Here is a 17701-nt window from a genome sequence, read left to right as displayed (position 1 = left end):
CGCCGTGGAGGGGACGTTAATGAAAGATACGTCCTGGGGGATGAGGGGCGGCACGAGGAGTCAGTGTTTGGTATTAATGAGGTACCATAAGGGAGCGTAAGTAAAACTGACCTGCCGATTTTCAACATGCTTTCTGCGACTTGCGTGTTCCAATGGGGCTTGTTTGCGTGCGCGCTGGCGAGAAATTTCCGTGAGGGACAAAAGTCGTTTGTGGGGAGGCCGCCGAGGGAGTTGAGTGGTGATGAGGAGCGACACACATGGGAGAAGTTGGAGATGTCGGAACGCGGCGCGGCAGGACTGAATGAACACTCATGTCCGAGTTTTCCTGGAGTCGAGTCAGCGCTGTTCAACAACACTCACACTGTAAGTCTTTTTTTTTTTTTTTAATTCTTAACATCCAGCATAATATCCGCCCAGTTGTGCTTATACTAACACTTCGAGACCGTTAGCTGAGTCTGTGCAAGTAAAGAGATGAAAAGTTCCTCATTTGCAATTTCTTTGATTTTTTTTCTCGTTTAATCTCTGACGTTTACACCTACAACATTACAAAACATTAATTTCATTATTCTTATTTAATTTTTAATGTTAATAATGTCCAATACAATCCACTGAAATTAAGTTTTTACAGAGAAAATAATCTCCAGTTTTGATTGACGTTTTGAGATTCCTGTCTGGGGCCTTTGACACCCGTGTACTGCAAAAATTGGGATTATTAACCTTAAATATTAAAGTGAATTTGAGAAAATTCTCCCATTTCTTTAACAATAGATGAATTTAAGATCCTTGTTGAAGATTTTGAGCTCGAAAGTGAAACATCTTAACCCTTGTAATTGTAAGAAGATTTGATATAGTTTTATAATAACATCTTTGTCATAAAATGCGTCACTCGTTCATCTGTACTGCAGCCTCCTCTGCTTCCACTGACAGCAGTGATACTGCAACTGGCATGTGTTGATTTTGCACGTTCGGTTTCACTGTGAAGGAGGCTTAAACGTAACTTTTTTGTGTGTTTTTTTGGGGGGGGGGGGAGAAAAACTGTCTTCCTCCCCACCTTCTTTCTGGTCCACTTTGATTCTTTTTCCTCACAATGCTCCAACGGTTTGTAAGAAGATGTAGCTCATCGGCATGAGAAGTGAGGGAAGGCACTCCAATCATGATCGATTAAGCATTTTTATGTGATTATGAGCATGTTGATAAAGACCGAACCACAAACCGAACCATTAATGATTGCTTTTAATCAAAACGTAATCAATTTTTATCAAAGCGTTTGGGGGCACAGTACGTGGAAATTTCCCAGGCAGTTGCCTGTGTTCACCTAGTCGCAATTAATCAAACAATAAGATTTATGACGCTAGTTATAGAACTGCAGCTGTGTATTACAAATATGACCCTCTCGCGTAGTGAAATAAGTTGGCCACTATATTAAAGCACAGTGTCCACATTTTTTCTTTCAAGGGCAGCACACATAAAACTCAAAGGGATGAAAGGGACACTGATGTTATTAAGTTTTGATTTATTTAACATGTTAAAGCTAGGGGGTACGGTGGTCGACTTCCCGTGTGGAGTTTGCATGTTCTCCCCATGCCTGTGTGGGTTTTTTTCAGGTATTTTGGTTTCCTGTCACTGTCCAAAAAAAACATGCATGGCGGGTTAATGGAACACCAAATTGTCCCTCTGTGTGAATAGTTGTTTGTCTATGTGTGCTCTGCAATTGGCTGGCGACCAATTCAGGGTGTACCTCGCCTACTTCCTGAAAGACAGCTAGGATAGGATCCAGCGCACCTGCGACCGACCCTCGCGAGGATCAGCGGATTAGAAAATGGATGGATGGATATTAAAACTAGTTTATCTATTTATCCATCCATCTATAGAGTGGTTAGCGCATCGACCTCACGGTGCAGAGTTCGATTCCGGCTTTGGCCTGTGTGGGTTTTCTGCGGATTCTCTGGTTTCTTTCCACATTCCAAAAACATGCATGGCAGGCTGATTGAACACTCAAAATTGTCCCTAGGTGTGAGTGTGAGCACGGATGGTTTTCGTCTCTGTGTGCCCTGTGATTGGCTGGCAACCGGTTCAGGGTGTCCCCCGCCTACTGCCCGAAGACAGCTGGGATATACTCCAGCGCCCCCTGCGGCCCTTGTTAGGATAAAGTGGATTGGAAAATGGATGGGGAGAGCGAGTTTTATCCTTGGCTGTTTTATTTTTTTGTTTGTTTTTAGGAGTGAAACATCGAAAGTGTGATGATAAATTATCAGGTTATGAGAAATTTCTCTGACACTGATTAGGGTCGCGAGTGAGCTGGAGTCTTCAGTCCAGACCAGTGATTCCCATCATTTATTGACTCGAGGCACACATTTTAAGTTTGAAAAAAATCGCATGGCACACCACCGAACAAAATTGTCACAAAAAGAAGATATGTCATTTTCATGCTTCTCGCCACCTAATAGAAGATCAACCATTTGTTCTGTCTGTCACTACAAGTTGCTGGCAGAGATAGATGGACAAAGATACGTTATTTGTTATTAATGCATTATTTTCTCACCAATTCAGTGAAATTTGTTAATTTGCCACAGCACACCGTCGGAGCTCTCACGGCACACTGGTTGGGAATCACTGGACCAGACCACATCCATTAGCAGCCAAGTAGGGATGGTGGGTGGCGTTTTGACAACACAAACGTTCCCGCGGTCTGGTAATTGGAGGTTCTTGGAAGAAGGACCGAGACAAAAAGACAACACGGTGGTATTCATTGTCCTTCCAAAACCAACTTAACAGCCTCGGTCTTCAATCACACGGACCTTCATTATTGCTTCCAGTGAAGCCAACACACATCGTCTGTGTTGCAAAAAAATAAAAATAAAAGCGCGAGCTGATTGGCCTTGATGTCCAGAGGAATGTTCGGCGCTACTCGGCTGGTTTGGCTTCCTGTTTGCTCGTGTGTTTGCTCTGTTACCAACGTGGCTGCCTGGATCACATATTGACGGCATGGAAAGGATTGGCCAAGCTTGCACACAACGCCCACCGTCACTCACGTTTTGGGTTGTGAATGGTGTCCTATCAAAGCTGCGCTTATCCATAGTCACACAAGTTTGCGTGAGTGAACTCGATTATCATGGTTCTACTGAAAGAAAAGTAAACTGTCCTATTTTAGTTTGACATTGGCAATCATAAACGGCATAAACCATGCAAGACCCCACAAAATCAACAGACAATGATATATATTATGATATGATATGATATATTCTATACATTCAATAGCCTGACTGCAGTCGGGCTGTTGAATGGACGATCCTGAAAACCTGGACTCACCCGCGCTCACCCATTTTTAATATGCTTTTATTGATATTTTATATTGATATTTATTTATATACTTTTAGTCTTCTACTTTGTCCATTTCATAATTTTGCTGCTATAAATTTCTCAATTGTGAGACAAAGGTTTTCTTATCTTATTTCGTCTTATATTAGTGGTGCAATTGTGTTAAAGTAATCTAGGTTTTAAGAGACTTTGTAATGTACTCGTTTCATTTAATCAACTCCAAAAAGATTTCCATTGAAATATATTTAGTTTGATGAACAGTATATGATGTATATTTTAAATTTTTTTTGGAAGATACATTCAGAATTAGATGAAATGTTTCTTTTCCATCTGTTTATTAGGCACACGCATGAGTAGTCCTTTTTAATACATTTAAATCATGTGAATATGGTAGATAATTTGATTTGAACTGACAATATTCACCAGACTCTGACTCATAAATTACTTGATTGAATCTTTGCTCAACTTAAGCACTCAATGCTAATTTTAGCCCTTTCTGCTTGAGACTCCAGGGCGAGCTACATTTGCTACCCGAGGACTCAAGACGTCAGGGATACCTGGGCCGGACTAGAGGAATACGTAATAATTTTCCCTCCACCGCCGGAATGTGTGCACACAGACTCTTAACTGTGTTTTTGCCGTGGGTCCTCGTTCTTTCTGTGCAACATTGCAGGCACACAAATATGTTTAGGATAGCTGTTAAGCGGAAGAAGACTTGGAGACGATTGGGAAAAGGACTTTGGAAAACGATCATCTCTCACCTTTACAGAAAATGTTAGAAGCATTACAAGAAGAAAATTACATTTCATAATGAGACATTGCAAAAATCAATGTAAACTAATTAAGCAACTAAATAAAGCAATCGACAGGCAGTGATTTAAAAGATACTGTGCAGATTTCATGAATAGGCACATGAGAAAAGAAATGTTTTTCATCTGGATTTAAAAGTGTCTACATTTGGTGAAAGTTACATTTCTGCTGGCAGTTTGTTCTACTTTTTAGGCAGCATAACAGCTAAATGCCGCCTCACCGTGTTTAGCCTGAACACTGATCTGGATCAGCTGACCCGAGTCTTTGGATTTGAGAGCACTGCTAGGTTTATATTTTTGGAAACATATCACAGATGCATTCTTGGCCAGGGATTTAAAATATTTTCTGGGACTAACTGGAAGCCACGATGGAGACTGTGAAAGTGTTGTGATGTGTTCAGATCTCTTAGTCCTGGTTAAAATTCTAGCTACGGTATTCTGGATGAGCTGCAGCTGTTTAATGTTTTTTGAGGGAATTTCTGTTAAAAGGCCGTTAAAGTAATCCAGCCTACTGGAGATGAACGCATGGATGATTTTCTTCTGGTCTTTCTGGGAGACGACATTTTTCATTCCTGTTGATGTCTTTGAGTTCGTTCAAAGCTGCTTTGGCAACAGTTTTGATATGGCGGTTGAAAGTCAGATGTGAATCTGTTAGCGCTACCTAGTTACGAAGTTGGTCAGTGGATTTAAGAGCCTAAGTTTCAGATATTTCACCTTCTCTTTACTGCCAATCTGAATAACTTCAGTTTTGTCTTCATTTGTAGAAGAGTCTCTCGCATCGAGGTGTTTATTTGCTCTCCACACTGGCACATTCAGTTTTTAGTCACGACCAAAGGCTGTCAATTTTGCAAGATCACTATTTACAAGACAACAAGTAAATTCTTTTGGCATTTCCCCTGGTTTGGATAGAGCTCATCTCTTCCTTGTCGGTTGTGTCACTGTACCGCAAAGACCGAAAGACTTGTGATGTTATCAAACACGTTTGATGTTGCCGTAAGGCCAAGACGAGGAAAAGACTGATCTAAAACAGCTGAGATTACCAATTTACACGAAACGATCGAGATGACGATAGATAGCGCGCTGTGACGCCAGCGAAACTCTAAAACGTCCTTCTGACTTTCAGTTTTTAGTCTGAGACTGTGTAAATCGTGGGGTTATAAAGCCAGCAATAAAGGATGCTGCTGAGGATGAGTGGGATTCACTTGCAGAGGAAGTGAAGAGCTCCCGCTATGACGACATCTGGAAGTGAGTCTCAAGAGTCTTTAAAAGTCCCTGTGAACAACATAAAAAGGAGCTAGATTTGTTGCTAGTCACTTTTTGGGGGGAAAAAAGAGGCCGCTGGAGTGCGCTGAATACTGTGTCGAGACAAAGTACTAAGTTGGCAACACTCTAGTAAAAGGTCTCCGGGGACTGCAGAGCATGTTGCGCTAAATACGCGAAGATAACGTGTCTTAGTCCTGCAATGGGAAATGTTCTATTGTTTCAGGAGTAACGATACAGTCATTAGAAAGTCAAACAGCATTACCGACCGTTTCAAATGTTCTTGTTAAATCATTTCACCCTGCGAGTGTTGGCTTTGTGTGGTTTTCATTAAAAAGGACTTTGGCTGTTTTAGTAATGGCTTTTTTTCCTCTTTCTTTTTGTTGTTGCCTCCTCCTCTCACTCCAAGCCTGTCGTCTATCCCCCCTGGCTGAAAAAATGTTGGGGTGGGGTGGCCGGGCAGTGGAGAGGTGAAGCTGGGTAGCAGCCAGCTGTTGGAGCAGCACGAAAAGCAGAAGAATTGAGAGGAGGAAAGAGTATAGAAAAGTCGTTCTTTTGTTGAATTTGCGATAAATGTCAGGTCACAAGCCAACGTGCATTTCTCTTCTAAATGAATGAAGATTGAGATCGTTTCATCATTGGTGAATGGAACCACACCACTTAGCGCTTTGCGTGGTACTTTGAAGGGAGTGATTTACCGTCGAGGTTTCACGCAGACGTTTGTGTGATCTTACACAAGTGCACCCCGTCCTCTCTTTGTGTGATGTGGTCCAACTTGAGAGCGTCGGTGTGTTAGATCAGAGGCCTGTGTTTGACCTCCTCTTCTGATGTTTTACGTGCGCAAACATTGGCGGGGCGCAAAGGTCAACGCTCAGACCGAGAGGGAACAAGCCGCTCATTGTGTCAGCGGCCAACCTCTGTCGGAGGACTTCATCAGGCACCCTCCCACTGCCAAGCAGTCCCGGTGCTCTGTGTGTGGGTACGGGCATTTTTTATTTTATTTTTTTTTTGGTGACTCACTAGTGAAATGTTAGGATTTAAGATCATTTGAGAGCTCATCCTATAAGAGTCAACATTGTTTGGCTTTCAGTGAAATGTAGCTGGTTAAATCATCACTGGAGAATGGAGACTTCTAGTTGAGCCACTTTGTAAATGTTCCTGCTGGTTCAATGTAAAACAGGTGTGAAAGCAACTGGCAGGAACGTTGGTCAAGATGCAGAGAGAAGATACAGTAGATCATGGAAGTTGTTGAAATGCAGTGACTCTGCAACTGCTTTTTCAATCAATAAATACATTGAAAAAAATGGATTTTGCGGTATTTAATGCAATACTGTAATGTGAGGCCCACATTGTTTTTGTCCACTTGGGGTTGCCATGCCCACATTTGTGACTTTTTGAGTGTGTACGGTTCGAAAAGGCACAGCCTGACCTGTTGAGTGAGAGTTGGGTGGCCGTTATTAGCCAGTCTCCTTGTTCAGTGACTCGGCGTTAATTTTGACCGTCGGCAACAAGTGTATAAATAAAGTTTTTTTTACTCGCCTCATGTTTAATTAACCGATTGAATAAGAATAAGAAAACCTTTATTGACTCACAATGGTCTTGACAGTGGTCTGGCGCGACATCACATTCTAGCTAACGATGGTCGGCTTGATTCCAGTTGCTAACATCAATACCTTCTGTTTACGACTCTCAATGTGCAGCTGTGTTACACATAATGCTTAATTTTTGTTGCTAAGTGTGAAATTATCCCAAATTTTGGACTTCTCTGTTGTTTATGGATTCTTTCCTCCTGCCTCGCTGCCATCACACCAGTTTATTTTTTGACACAAAATGGTGTGTGCAAACGCAGTACCATGAGTCCATGTTGAACAATTAGATTTTGATTTCACCAATTTTGTAATTGAATTATTTCAGGTTAATCGTGTGCGGTGACATTGACCGCATGGTGTCAGATAAGTGATTGATTTTTCACGGTTTGTTACGTTTGCACGACCCCGATGCGTTACGATTGAGAGGTGATCTCAGTTGAATGACACTTGGAACAGTGAACGTGTGACGCGTGATGTATTAAGGTGATGGAAAGTAACATGCACACTTTTGCATCGGGCCTGTTTGCGGGCCCTTTTCCGTCCGAGAGAACTTGTCCTGTGGCTTTATAGTACCCCCGACCACCTTATAAATATTATTGCCTCCCTTTAAAAGAAGTAAGAAGGTGGCCAACTTACTCGTGCTAAAAAAAAAAAAAAAAAAAAGGATCATTGCCAGACTTGTTGCTTGAATCCTCCCCAAACACTTGAAGGCAACTCTGGATGAGTAAACTGGGACGTTGTCCGTTGCCAAGATGGTCATTAGTCTGTATGTTATGCAAGAAGGAGCTTTGGATTCAGAGCACTATAAACCCTTCTTGGACCAAATATCTGAATTGTAAACATTTACATTCGCTCTGAAGAGCGTAACAAGTCATTGGTACAGCCTGCTGCGGATCGTGTGAGTGCGTCTTTGTTCCCGCTGTGCTTTGGGACATAACCAATTGTTTCCTTGTCTGGCTGCAGCTTTGTCATTTAGTCGAATGTAGGTCGCACTACACACACACACACACACATACACACACACACTCGCATTAACAGAAATTCCAGAAATGTGTACAGCCGGGACTGTACTTTCCAAGCTATCATGGAAAGTGCGCACATGTTCTGGCGTCCGTGAGATCTTTTGCATAGATGATGACTGTACATTTCTTTAATTTTTTTTCTTTCTTCCTGCAGTTCAACTTCAAAGTGAGGACCATGGGCTCCCTGTCACTTGCTTGGGTGGGAGATGAAACGGGGGTGAGTCTGCTTGAATGGCAGCCAGTCGGTTTATCAAATGGACAGTGGAACCTTCAGTGTTGAACACAAATACAGTCAAACCTCGGTTTCCGAACATCTCTGTTGTCAACCAAATCGGATTTCGACCAGAAAATTCGAGATTTTTACGCCTCAGATTACGACCGAAAACCAGTTTTCGACCAAACTGAGCAAACCCGAATACGCCACTCGACTCCTCTCTGCTTCGTCACTTCCTTGTGTAGCGTCCACTGTGAGCAGACGTGTTTGTTGGGATTTACGCAAATCTGACTTTTTTTGTTGTTGTTATTTCTGCATAGTGTATTAGCCCTTGATCATGGGCTAATAAAATAATTTCAGATATCGAACAAATCGCTTTTCGAACAGCCTTCTGGAACGGATTATAGTCGAAAACCAAAGTACCGAACATGAAGACTAAGACAGGCTAACATTCCATTGTACATTTCATTCTTTTATTTTCTGTGGTCACTTCAGTTATACTGTGCTGAGTGGCCGGGATGTCTACATCACATGGCAATTTACTGAAAAATGTATTTCCAGTTCTTTGGTTATCATCTCACTTGTTGGTGTCACTCGGCCTGTCCACAACATTTACATCTTCAAATTTGGACCTGTCACTCATGTCACAAGATGTTTTTTCCCTGCCAGGTGATTCTGGTGTTGACCACATTCCAGGTGCCTTTGTTCATGATGCGATTTGGCCAGTCCAACCTCTACAGGAGGTGAGCGCGACACTAAATATGGACACACAGGAACAGATTTTTAATTTTTTTTGGTGCCATAACTGCATGAATCGAATGCATCTTTGTGTGTCTGTGTCAGTGAAGACTACGGGAAGACGTTCACTGATGTGACCCACCTGATCAACCACACCTTCATCCAGACAGAGTTTGGCATTGCTGTCAGTCCAGATCACTCTGGCAAGGTGCTTAAAAAAGTTGTTCATTTTGGTATTGTGAATCGCTTGCAATCTTGGTCGAATAACTATTGGACAGTTTGTAAGGTACCCCTGCACAAATTGATACAATCAAATAAGAACTTTATTCAAAAATCTGCCTTCAGATTGATAAAAATGCTCGATTTTGATAAGATGTCAGATACTAATGAAACTACTGGTTGTTGTTATTATTGTGGTTGCAATTATAATAATAATACATTTTATTTGTGGGCGCCTTTCTAAGAACTCAAGGGCACCTTACAACAAGCAGTTAAAAACACAAATACAATGTTAAAAACAACATCAAATATTTGGTTAATGTTTGTATACAGATTTACATGAACTAACCCAACCCTCTAAAATCTGTATTTACTTTCAGAAAAAAATGGATGTAAATTGAAATACACAGTTGGACATTTTGCATGTTTTCTTTCAGGTGATCCTGACGGCTGATGTGTCCGAAACTGGGGGATTTAGACTATTTCGCTCGCAGAACTTTGGCCGGACCTTTGAGACATCAGAACTACCTTTGGAGCCCTTAATTCAGATGCTGTACAACCCCGGAGACTGCAACATACTTCTGACTCTCAGCATCAGGGTAGCCGCAATCTTGTTAAATTGAAAGCACGAGTGTTCAATGAGATCAATGAATTTGATTGATTTGTATTTATAAGACAATCTCCAGTAGCACATGCTGAAGTAGACACAATGGAATAGTTAAAAGATAACACTTAACTACACGATCATCTGTTTCTCCTTCCGCCAGTTGGATTTGTGGCTGTCAGAGGATTTTGGCGCCACCTGGCGGAAGATTCATGACAGTGTTTGTCTCGTCAGATGGTGAGAATTGTCACTTTTATCCAGATTAGGTATTTGGGAAACAAAATCAAGCGAGTCACATCAGTAAATGATCTGAATAAATCTCAGAATTCGATTATTTACAGTATAATTAATCATACACTATAATTATGAACATGCGACATTTAACCTCTCTGATAATGTGAACGAAAACCGAGAATTGGTATTGCTCTTTGCTTTTCTTATAAGACAGATTGTTTTGCATGGGGTCCACTAAATTCTAAAATTGTACTTTAATTCGTGTCTGGCTAGTCCAAGGATGAATAAGACGTATCAATTGTTTGTCACTTTTATTCTGAATGATTAAAGGCACATCAAAAAAATGTAATCATCCAATCACTGACATAGCGGCAGTCTTGTCTAAGTCGGTTTCCTCAAGACATTCTTGCATGTTTGTGTTTATATGCGTTCCTTGTCCTGCGTTGTTATTCCAGCTGCGCGCAATTTGCAGCGCTTGCCCAACTAGGGCAGCATTTACAACCCGATTTAACATGAGGTTGTGGTGTCAACCTGCGGTTGTATTCATTGCATTGTGGGAGCATTGCGATTGCGCCGTCTAACCGCAGCTGTCATTTTGGCCTCTAAATAGCGTGCCGAGAGATGCAACGCAGACTTCTGTTGGACTGTGTCGTGAGTCAGCAACATTTTTTTTTGTTTTTTGTTTTTGCAATTTATAGATACTATCCAGCCCAATTTCCAAGAAAACGTTGGTTCCCTTTTCCCTGCCTATATTTAGACAGCACTTGGATTACAGCCTGGAATGGTTGTTTGCCGTAAAGAAACCACACATTTCATCTCTCTGATTTAAACGCAGACAACTGCGCAACGTTGCAAAATGTTGACAAACCGAAGTTCACTCTTCATCCTATTTCTTGTTCTCACGTACAGGGGTGCGAAGAATAGCATTTACTTCACGACAAACTACAACGGATCATGCAGTAAGTGTTGTCTTTCTTTCTCTCTCTCTCTCTCTCTCTCACACACACACACATGAAATTGAAATAAAGCTTCATAAGGCCGCCTTGTATCTGCCAGATGACAAAGGAATGTTGGAGTTAAGGAAAACGGTAGACTACGGCAAAAGCTTCCAGACGATCGCAACTCGAGTTTACTCGTTCGTGCTGGGGGGACGTTTTGTTTTTGCCTCCATCATGACCGGAAAGGTGAACATCTACAACATCTGACTCTTTTGTTACTAGTGTCACAAGTTCTTGTCTGACCTAACATTGACCATTTGCGAGGTTTTAACAGTGTCATTTTGTGTGTGTGAAATGTGGAAAAATATGGTACATTGATTTGTTTAATTTGTATTCTCCATGCATTGATTTTATTTTTGTTTAGGACACAGAGCGCATAATCCACGTTTCAGTGAATGGAGGAGAAGCGTGGAACATAGCTCAGCTTCCCGCAGTCAACCACGAGCAGTTTTATTCAATCCTGGCAGCCAATGAAAACATGATATTCATGCATGTGGATGACCCCGAAGGTCAGAACAATGTTGCTGATTCATAATTGCGATCAAATACAAACCAAACAACAGCTCGTTGCTATGACGGAGAAAGAACGAGACCAATTCGACATAGTATAGTGTCCAAAAGTTTTATTTGTGTGTGTTTCCCAGACTCGGGGATTGGAACGATCTATGTGTCTGATGACAGAGGAACTGTGTTCTCCAAGTCACTGGAGCGCCATCTCTACACCACCACAGGAAGTGACACTGACTTCACCACCATTACGTCACTCAGGGGTGTTTACATGACCAGCGTACTTTCAGAGGGTAAGCCGGCGCACTTAATGACATTGTGGGAAGGAGTGTTTGGGAACAGCCTTGTGCAGGGTCCATAAAATATATGAACAAACAGACAAAGTTAATGAGCACTTTTTATTCCCCCAAAAGAACATTGAAGATTGTTTTTTTTTTTTAATTAGCCGGCAAAATTATTTGCGTCATTCATTGTGTAAAATTTTCCTTTTCAAATATATATTTTTTGAGGGGGGGTTCCAATTTCCGGGCTGTCAAGTGAATCTCAAAGAAACAGGTTGTGCTTTTATCACAGTTGCTCATTTTGATCAGTCAGAATCCTAAAGAGCATCATTTTCTGAAAAGGCACCGTAATTATTAATATGACACACATTCGAGTACGCACCACTGCCAGTGGTGAAAAGTCATAAATGTATGACTAATGTGATCCAAAGAAATGTATCAGCAATATCTGAGTAGTTACGTTATTCACAAAGAGGTAGCTAACAAAGAGGTAGCTTACACATGGTAACGCTTTCCTCTGCTGGGTCTAACGAAAAAAAATTATCATTCGATCATGACAACATTTAATTGGCCCTTGAGGTACCCCTCCAATGATGGAAATTGTAGTCATTTTTGTGTAATGCTGCTAATTAACAAGATTAACAAGCAAAGCAGTCGTGTCATTCAAAACCTCCTAATGGCATTAAAAAAAAAAAAAGTTGGCGATTTTGAAAAATGTTGGAGATTTTGAAGATTTTTCACCAATTGTTAAATTGTTGTCATTAAAACTCATTCAGTACCAGCCAATTCTAGGCTAAGTCTGAAAAGACGTTTAAAAACGTCTTTGGGAGTGAATGAGTTAAAAGACTCAAACACACATAACAACTTGTGTCTATGTAGATGGAACAGTGGAGACAATGATCACCTTCGACCAAGGAGCGCGATGGCAGTTACTGCGCCGACCACAAAACAGCCATTGTGACACTGAAACCTCCACCAACCGGCCAAACAGAGTGAGCGAGTAACTCGACAACTCCCGAAAATGCAAACGGGCGACACCCAACGAGCCGTGTTCCACTTCCACTTGTGTCTTTACAGTGTCGACTCCACATCCACTCCACTTTCAGCACAGCCATGAAGATGAATGTCCCCATGTTGCCGCTCTCGCAGCCGAGTGCAGTGGGCCTCATTCTTGCTCATGGTATCGAACACCCGGAGAACTTTCTGAATGAGATTTGGTCTTATTTCCCATAACACGTTCCCCTCTTCAGGCAGCGTGGGGGATGGCGAGTCGGCTGTCACGCCCGACGTTTACGTATCTGACGACGGCGGCTACTCGTGGTCGCTGTCCCTTACTGGTCCTCATCACTACGCTATACTGGACTCCGGGGCTCTTCTTGTGGCGGTGGAGCACACCAACTTCCCCGTCAATCAAATCAAGTGAGGAGTGATGCGGCGCAGCAATTGGCATTCATCTGCAGGACTCCTCACTCGAGGTCTGTTGTTCCTTCAATCCAGGTTTTCCACCGATGAAGGACGGTGCTGGCGCACATATAACTTTACCAGTGACCGTTTCCACTTCAGCGGAATGGACAGCGAACCGGGCTCCCGCTCCTTGAACGTCAGCCTGTGGGGCTACAGAAATGACTTTACCAAATGGGTGGTGATCACCGTTGACTTCAGGAATCTCCTCAGCCGAGATTGTGAGTGATTACGTGAAAAGATTGAGCAAGAAGGTCGTTGTGTTTTGGGCAAGACTGCTTATACACTGCGAGTGTACGTGCAGGTAACGACGCGGACTACGTGCCGTGGTTGGCGCACTCTGCCGACCCCGACCGCTCCTCTGACGGCTGTGTGTTAGGCTACAAGGAGACCTTCCTACGCTTGAGGAAAGACTCTGCCTGCTGGAACGGGAGGCGGTTCAGTGGCAGGCAGCGTCTGTCTCCTTGCGCTTGTACACTGGATGATTATCAATGGTACTGCATGTCGCCACCTATGGACAATTTTTTCTTTTTAGCCCAAGTTTGGGTGACCGTTATCACTCCAAAAAAAGTATTTTCAATTCCAGAGTATAGTCCTCTTATCTTACCAGTCCTTGTTGACACTGGTAGAGTTATTCCCTCACTTTTGTGTTCTTTTGTCGATGATGGAAATCATGATGTCTTTTTTGGCACACTTTATGTGGGGAATCACTGCTTTGAAACACATTTGACTCTGCTTTGTCCCATAGTGACTTTGGATACTTCCGACCTGAGAACAGTTCGGAGTGTGTGGAGCAGGAGGAGATGAAGAGTCATCCTCTGGAGTTTTGTCTCAATGGAACCACTGAAGAGCTGCAGACCAGTGGGTAAGTATCTCTTGTTGCTGGTTTTTTATTTTTATTTTTAACAACAAACCAAAAAGGCAGTAGCGTAATTCAAAATTTACAATCCTCATTGCAAAACATTCGTTGTCTCCACAATAAAGACAATAGCAGATTTTCACATAAAATAATCCATCAGGCTCAGTTGTGTTTTTTTCCATTTAATGTTGTATTATTGTCTTCCGTTTAAGTTACCGGAAGATTCCAGGAGACCTGTGCACTGGTGGTTTCCAGCCTGTAAGAAAGGAGACTGACCTGAGGAGGAGGTGCACCAGTGATGCTCTTCATCCATTTTCTCTGGTTGGTGCCACTCATTTTAATTAAAATGAAATACTCTAATGTTCTATCTGCAGCACGCACATAATCATGCATGTTGTCTTGTGACACAGTTACAATCCGTGTTTCCTCCAGTTCTAGCCTTTGCTCTAAAAGACCGCCTTTGTCAATGAATTATTACCAAATGAACAACGTGGTGGCATTTTGAGTCAGAATTTATTAATTTTTTAAACATCCCCTCAAATAAAAGTTGTATCTTTAGTGAATGCCTGATACTTGCTGCAGTCAACCAAATGAATACCAAACCTCGGATAAAATCTATACAGTATATCAGCATACAACAGATGAGTAAATACAGTAATTTTAGGAACTACAGTATATATTTATTAAATTCAAGTTTTAGGCAACGTGATATGAACAATTCAGTCTTCATATTCTGTTCCTGCCTTTCTGTCAGACGGAAAGCGACGCGTCGAATGCTGCGATCATTGCCGTGGTTGTCATAGCCATGCTTCTGATGAGCGCTGTCGTGTGCGTGTGGGTGGTCAAGAAATACGTCTGCGGTGGACGGTCAGTCAGCTATGTTTCCGCTGTAGGCCATTACACGTTATTTTCCTGCATCTCTTCATATATGGTGATGTCTTTGTCAGGTTCCTTGTGCACCGCTACTCTGTCATGAGAGAACACGCCGAAGCTAACAAAATAGAAGGGGTTGATGACGTTGACGCCCAGTACATGGAAACAGGAACACATGTAGCACAGTGCAATGAGGATTCAGATCAGGTATCTCAGACAAATTTCCCATTTTTGTAATTTAAAGTCTTTTCTGGAGTTTGTTTGTTTTTCCTCTCAGGACCTCTTGGAATAAATTGGACATTTTGACCCCCTCCACTCCTCACTGATGCCTGCTTGTCCCACAAGCTGATTAAAATCTGCTTCTCAATATTTGCTACCCCCTGGTGACCGGAAGATGCAACAGCAGCGGGTAGAATGATCACATGGTTGAGGTTCCCACACAGACAAGACCACAGCGACAAACCAATTGAAAGTGGAGGGGTAGGGGGGGGGGGGGGGGCGAAAACTCAGCACAGAACAAAAGAAAGGCTCTGAAGTTCCAGCAGAGCTTGAATTGTTTCTGTCAGGATGTTGGAGTGTCAAATTGTGCTGTAAGAGACAGCGTTTGACATTTGACAATGCACTCAGAGGAATTCGAGATGTTTCAGCTTCCAGTGTTATGGAACAATCAAGTAATAGAATACAGCTACTGAGAAAAAAAATCCTAAATATAATTACTTTTTCCATCTTCAAAATATTTTTATATTCCGTACATTTAAAACTTGTGCATTAATATACCGTAGTCATGTACAGACGACGTTTTGATGTACAGTTTCACGTCAAGCGGGCTGTGGTATTTGTTTTTTGTTTTTTTCTTTATCGACAGCTAAGCTGTTTAATTTTGTGTGTGTGTGTGTGTTGTATTTTTTTACTTTTCCCCCCCTCCCAAAACAAGCACTTTTGATTTGAATAACATCTGTGAGCAGTGGCATTTAAATGTCCTCTCCCATTGTGTCATGATTTTTCACTTTTGACTGAAGACAGTTGAGCTTTTGAAATAATCACGTTGGGGGATGCACTTTAGATGTCACTCTGTGCGCTTGTATTGTATGAAGCTAAAACTACTACATATACTGTATATTCTTACAATGACGCACCCTATCCAGTTAGTCCAGTATTATGCTTCACAAATATTTTGTTTAGTTTACTCTTATTCTCCGACACATATGAAAACCATGCAATTCAATTAAATACAAATCAGAAATAGGAAGAAGAAAAATAAGCTGGTGTGCCAGTCCAGTATGAAGTTTGGAATGAATGTTCAAATCAATCGTTCTTTGAGGCTTGGGAACGCAAAGCATCACAATGTTAGATATTTTTGCTCCCCATTTTTGTGCAGTGAAAACATAAGACTTGAATTAATTGCCAAAGCACTTTTATGGTTATGTTTTCTAATTGTAGAGATGAATCCACCATAGCCTAGCAATTAAAATGAAGGCAATACTAACTCAAAAACGCTACTTGAAAATTATTTTTAAAGAAAACATACCGACCATATTGTTATACTGTGTATATCGATAGATATGGTTGTGTATTTTATATTTCCCCACATCAGTTAACGTGTGTCATGATATTAAAGTGGATGCAGGTACAAATGAGATAAGCAAGTCTCAACTGTTTTGTTGTTATTCATACTGGTACACTTCATCCTGTATATGCATATATTTTTATATAATATGTACATCTTCTCATAATAAGCGCTGAAATTTAACATACAGGCAAGGCTTGTCTCTTTTTGTAGAGGTGATTAATATCCCAGCAGATAAGCTATATGCTGTAGAATTGGCCTCGTAGACAGGCATATTCTCAAGGACTGTTTGTCAGGTATGATAGCAACTACACATGCTTGATGTCTCCATATACTCGATAGGTATTTACTGGAGTTCATGATTAATATTTTTGTACTGTATCTACACATCTGTGAAAAAAAACGCATTCTTGCCACATACATAATACATGGTACCATGCTCCTATTACCGTAGTCTTATTTGAATTGAGACCGTCATGTTTTCTTGACATTGCTGTGATAAGACCAGTGAGGAAGCATATTTGAATGAAACATTTCTCATAGTACAGATTGGTTAACATTTGTATGTCTTTTTTGAATTATATTCTTGATGAATTAAATGTCTCTTTAAAATACATTTTGTACTCTGATTTTGTTTGGTCCCAACTCAACTTTATCTGTTTTAATGCGCTTTAAAACAGCCATTGCTTCATACAAGGTGCTGTATATGGAGTCAGAATCAGTCATATAATGACAAATACAGTGAAAACAGTTAATTATTAACAAATTCATTAATTTATCAATTAATACTAACAAACACAACAGAAACCATAAAACACTAGTTCTGGAGCCATCTGATTCCTGGCGGGGTGCAACTCAAATGTGCTTCATATAATTAAAAGGGTAACATTTAAAAGCATTTACAAACAAATAATTAAATCAATTTAAAAGCAAAGTAAAAAAAAAGCAGATTACTAAAATAACGTCCATTGCAAGAACATTTGGACAATTTAAAAAGACCTTACTCTATAGTATAGTTTTTATTTTGGGAGTATTTACATTTGTGACAGGATTGACTTGTTGGAAGTTACTGTATTACATTTGCGAGCCGCATAACAGCACATGCGTGCCACTACAGAGCCCTGCTTGACAACGGACCAAAATGGTGT

At 41.2% G+C, this 17701-nt stretch overlaps 1 protein-coding gene across 2 annotated transcripts; it reads left to right on the top strand.

Moving 5' to 3' along the window:
- Nucleotides 1-23: 23 nt before the first annotated feature.
- On the top strand, nucleotides 24-17169 carry LOC147201508 (sortilin-like). 2 transcript variants are annotated; one of them, XM_086118401.1, is made up of 20 exons: nucleotides 24-363; nucleotides 8153-8215; nucleotides 8882-8955; nucleotides 9056-9158; nucleotides 9607-9768; nucleotides 9937-10010; nucleotides 10917-10966; nucleotides 11064-11191; nucleotides 11370-11514; nucleotides 11650-11805; nucleotides 12673-12785; nucleotides 12871-12973; nucleotides 13044-13212; nucleotides 13291-13475; nucleotides 13559-13748; nucleotides 14003-14119; nucleotides 14326-14434; nucleotides 14868-14980; nucleotides 15061-15193; nucleotides 15264-17169. In XM_086118401.1, the coding sequence occupies exons 1-20, from the start codon at nucleotides 127-129 to the stop codon at nucleotides 15276-15278; spliced, it is 2439 nt and encodes an 812-aa protein (XP_085974527.1). In that variant the 5' UTR covers nucleotides 24-126; the 3' UTR covers nucleotides 15279-17169. The 2 variants fall into 2 exon arrangements, with proteins under 2 accessions (XP_085974527.1, XP_085974528.1); XM_086118402.1 differs by lacking the exon at nucleotides 24-363 and adding an exon at nucleotides 7831-7958.
- The last annotated feature ends 532 nt before the right edge of the window (nucleotides 17170-17701 follow it).

Source organism: Hippocampus guttulatus, chromosome 8, assembly GCF_054856545.1.
Source record: "Hippocampus guttulatus isolate MCC_2025c chromosome 8, RoL_Hgut_1.0, whole genome shotgun sequence".
NCBI lineage: Eukaryota > Metazoa > Chordata > Actinopteri > Syngnathiformes > Syngnathidae > Hippocampus > Hippocampus guttulatus.
The sequence above is the reverse complement of the archived record's forward strand: the minus strand, read 5'-3'. Positions and strand labels throughout refer to the sequence as shown.

Excerpts from the sequence above, each read along its gene's own strand:
- LOC147201508 (XM_086118401.1), top strand. The coding sequence starts at position 127 with ATGCTTTCTGCGACTTGCGTGTTCCAATGGGGCTTGTTTGCGTGCGCG. Across the intron at positions 9,159-9,606 it reads GTCCAGATCACTCTGGCAAG|GTGATCCTGACGGCTGATGT; the intron begins GTGCTTAAAAAA and ends GTTTTCTTTCAG. Across the intron at positions 10,967-11,063 it reads AAACTACAACGGATCATGCA|ATGACAAAGGAATGTTGGAG; the intron begins GTAAGTGTTGTC and ends TGTATCTGCCAG.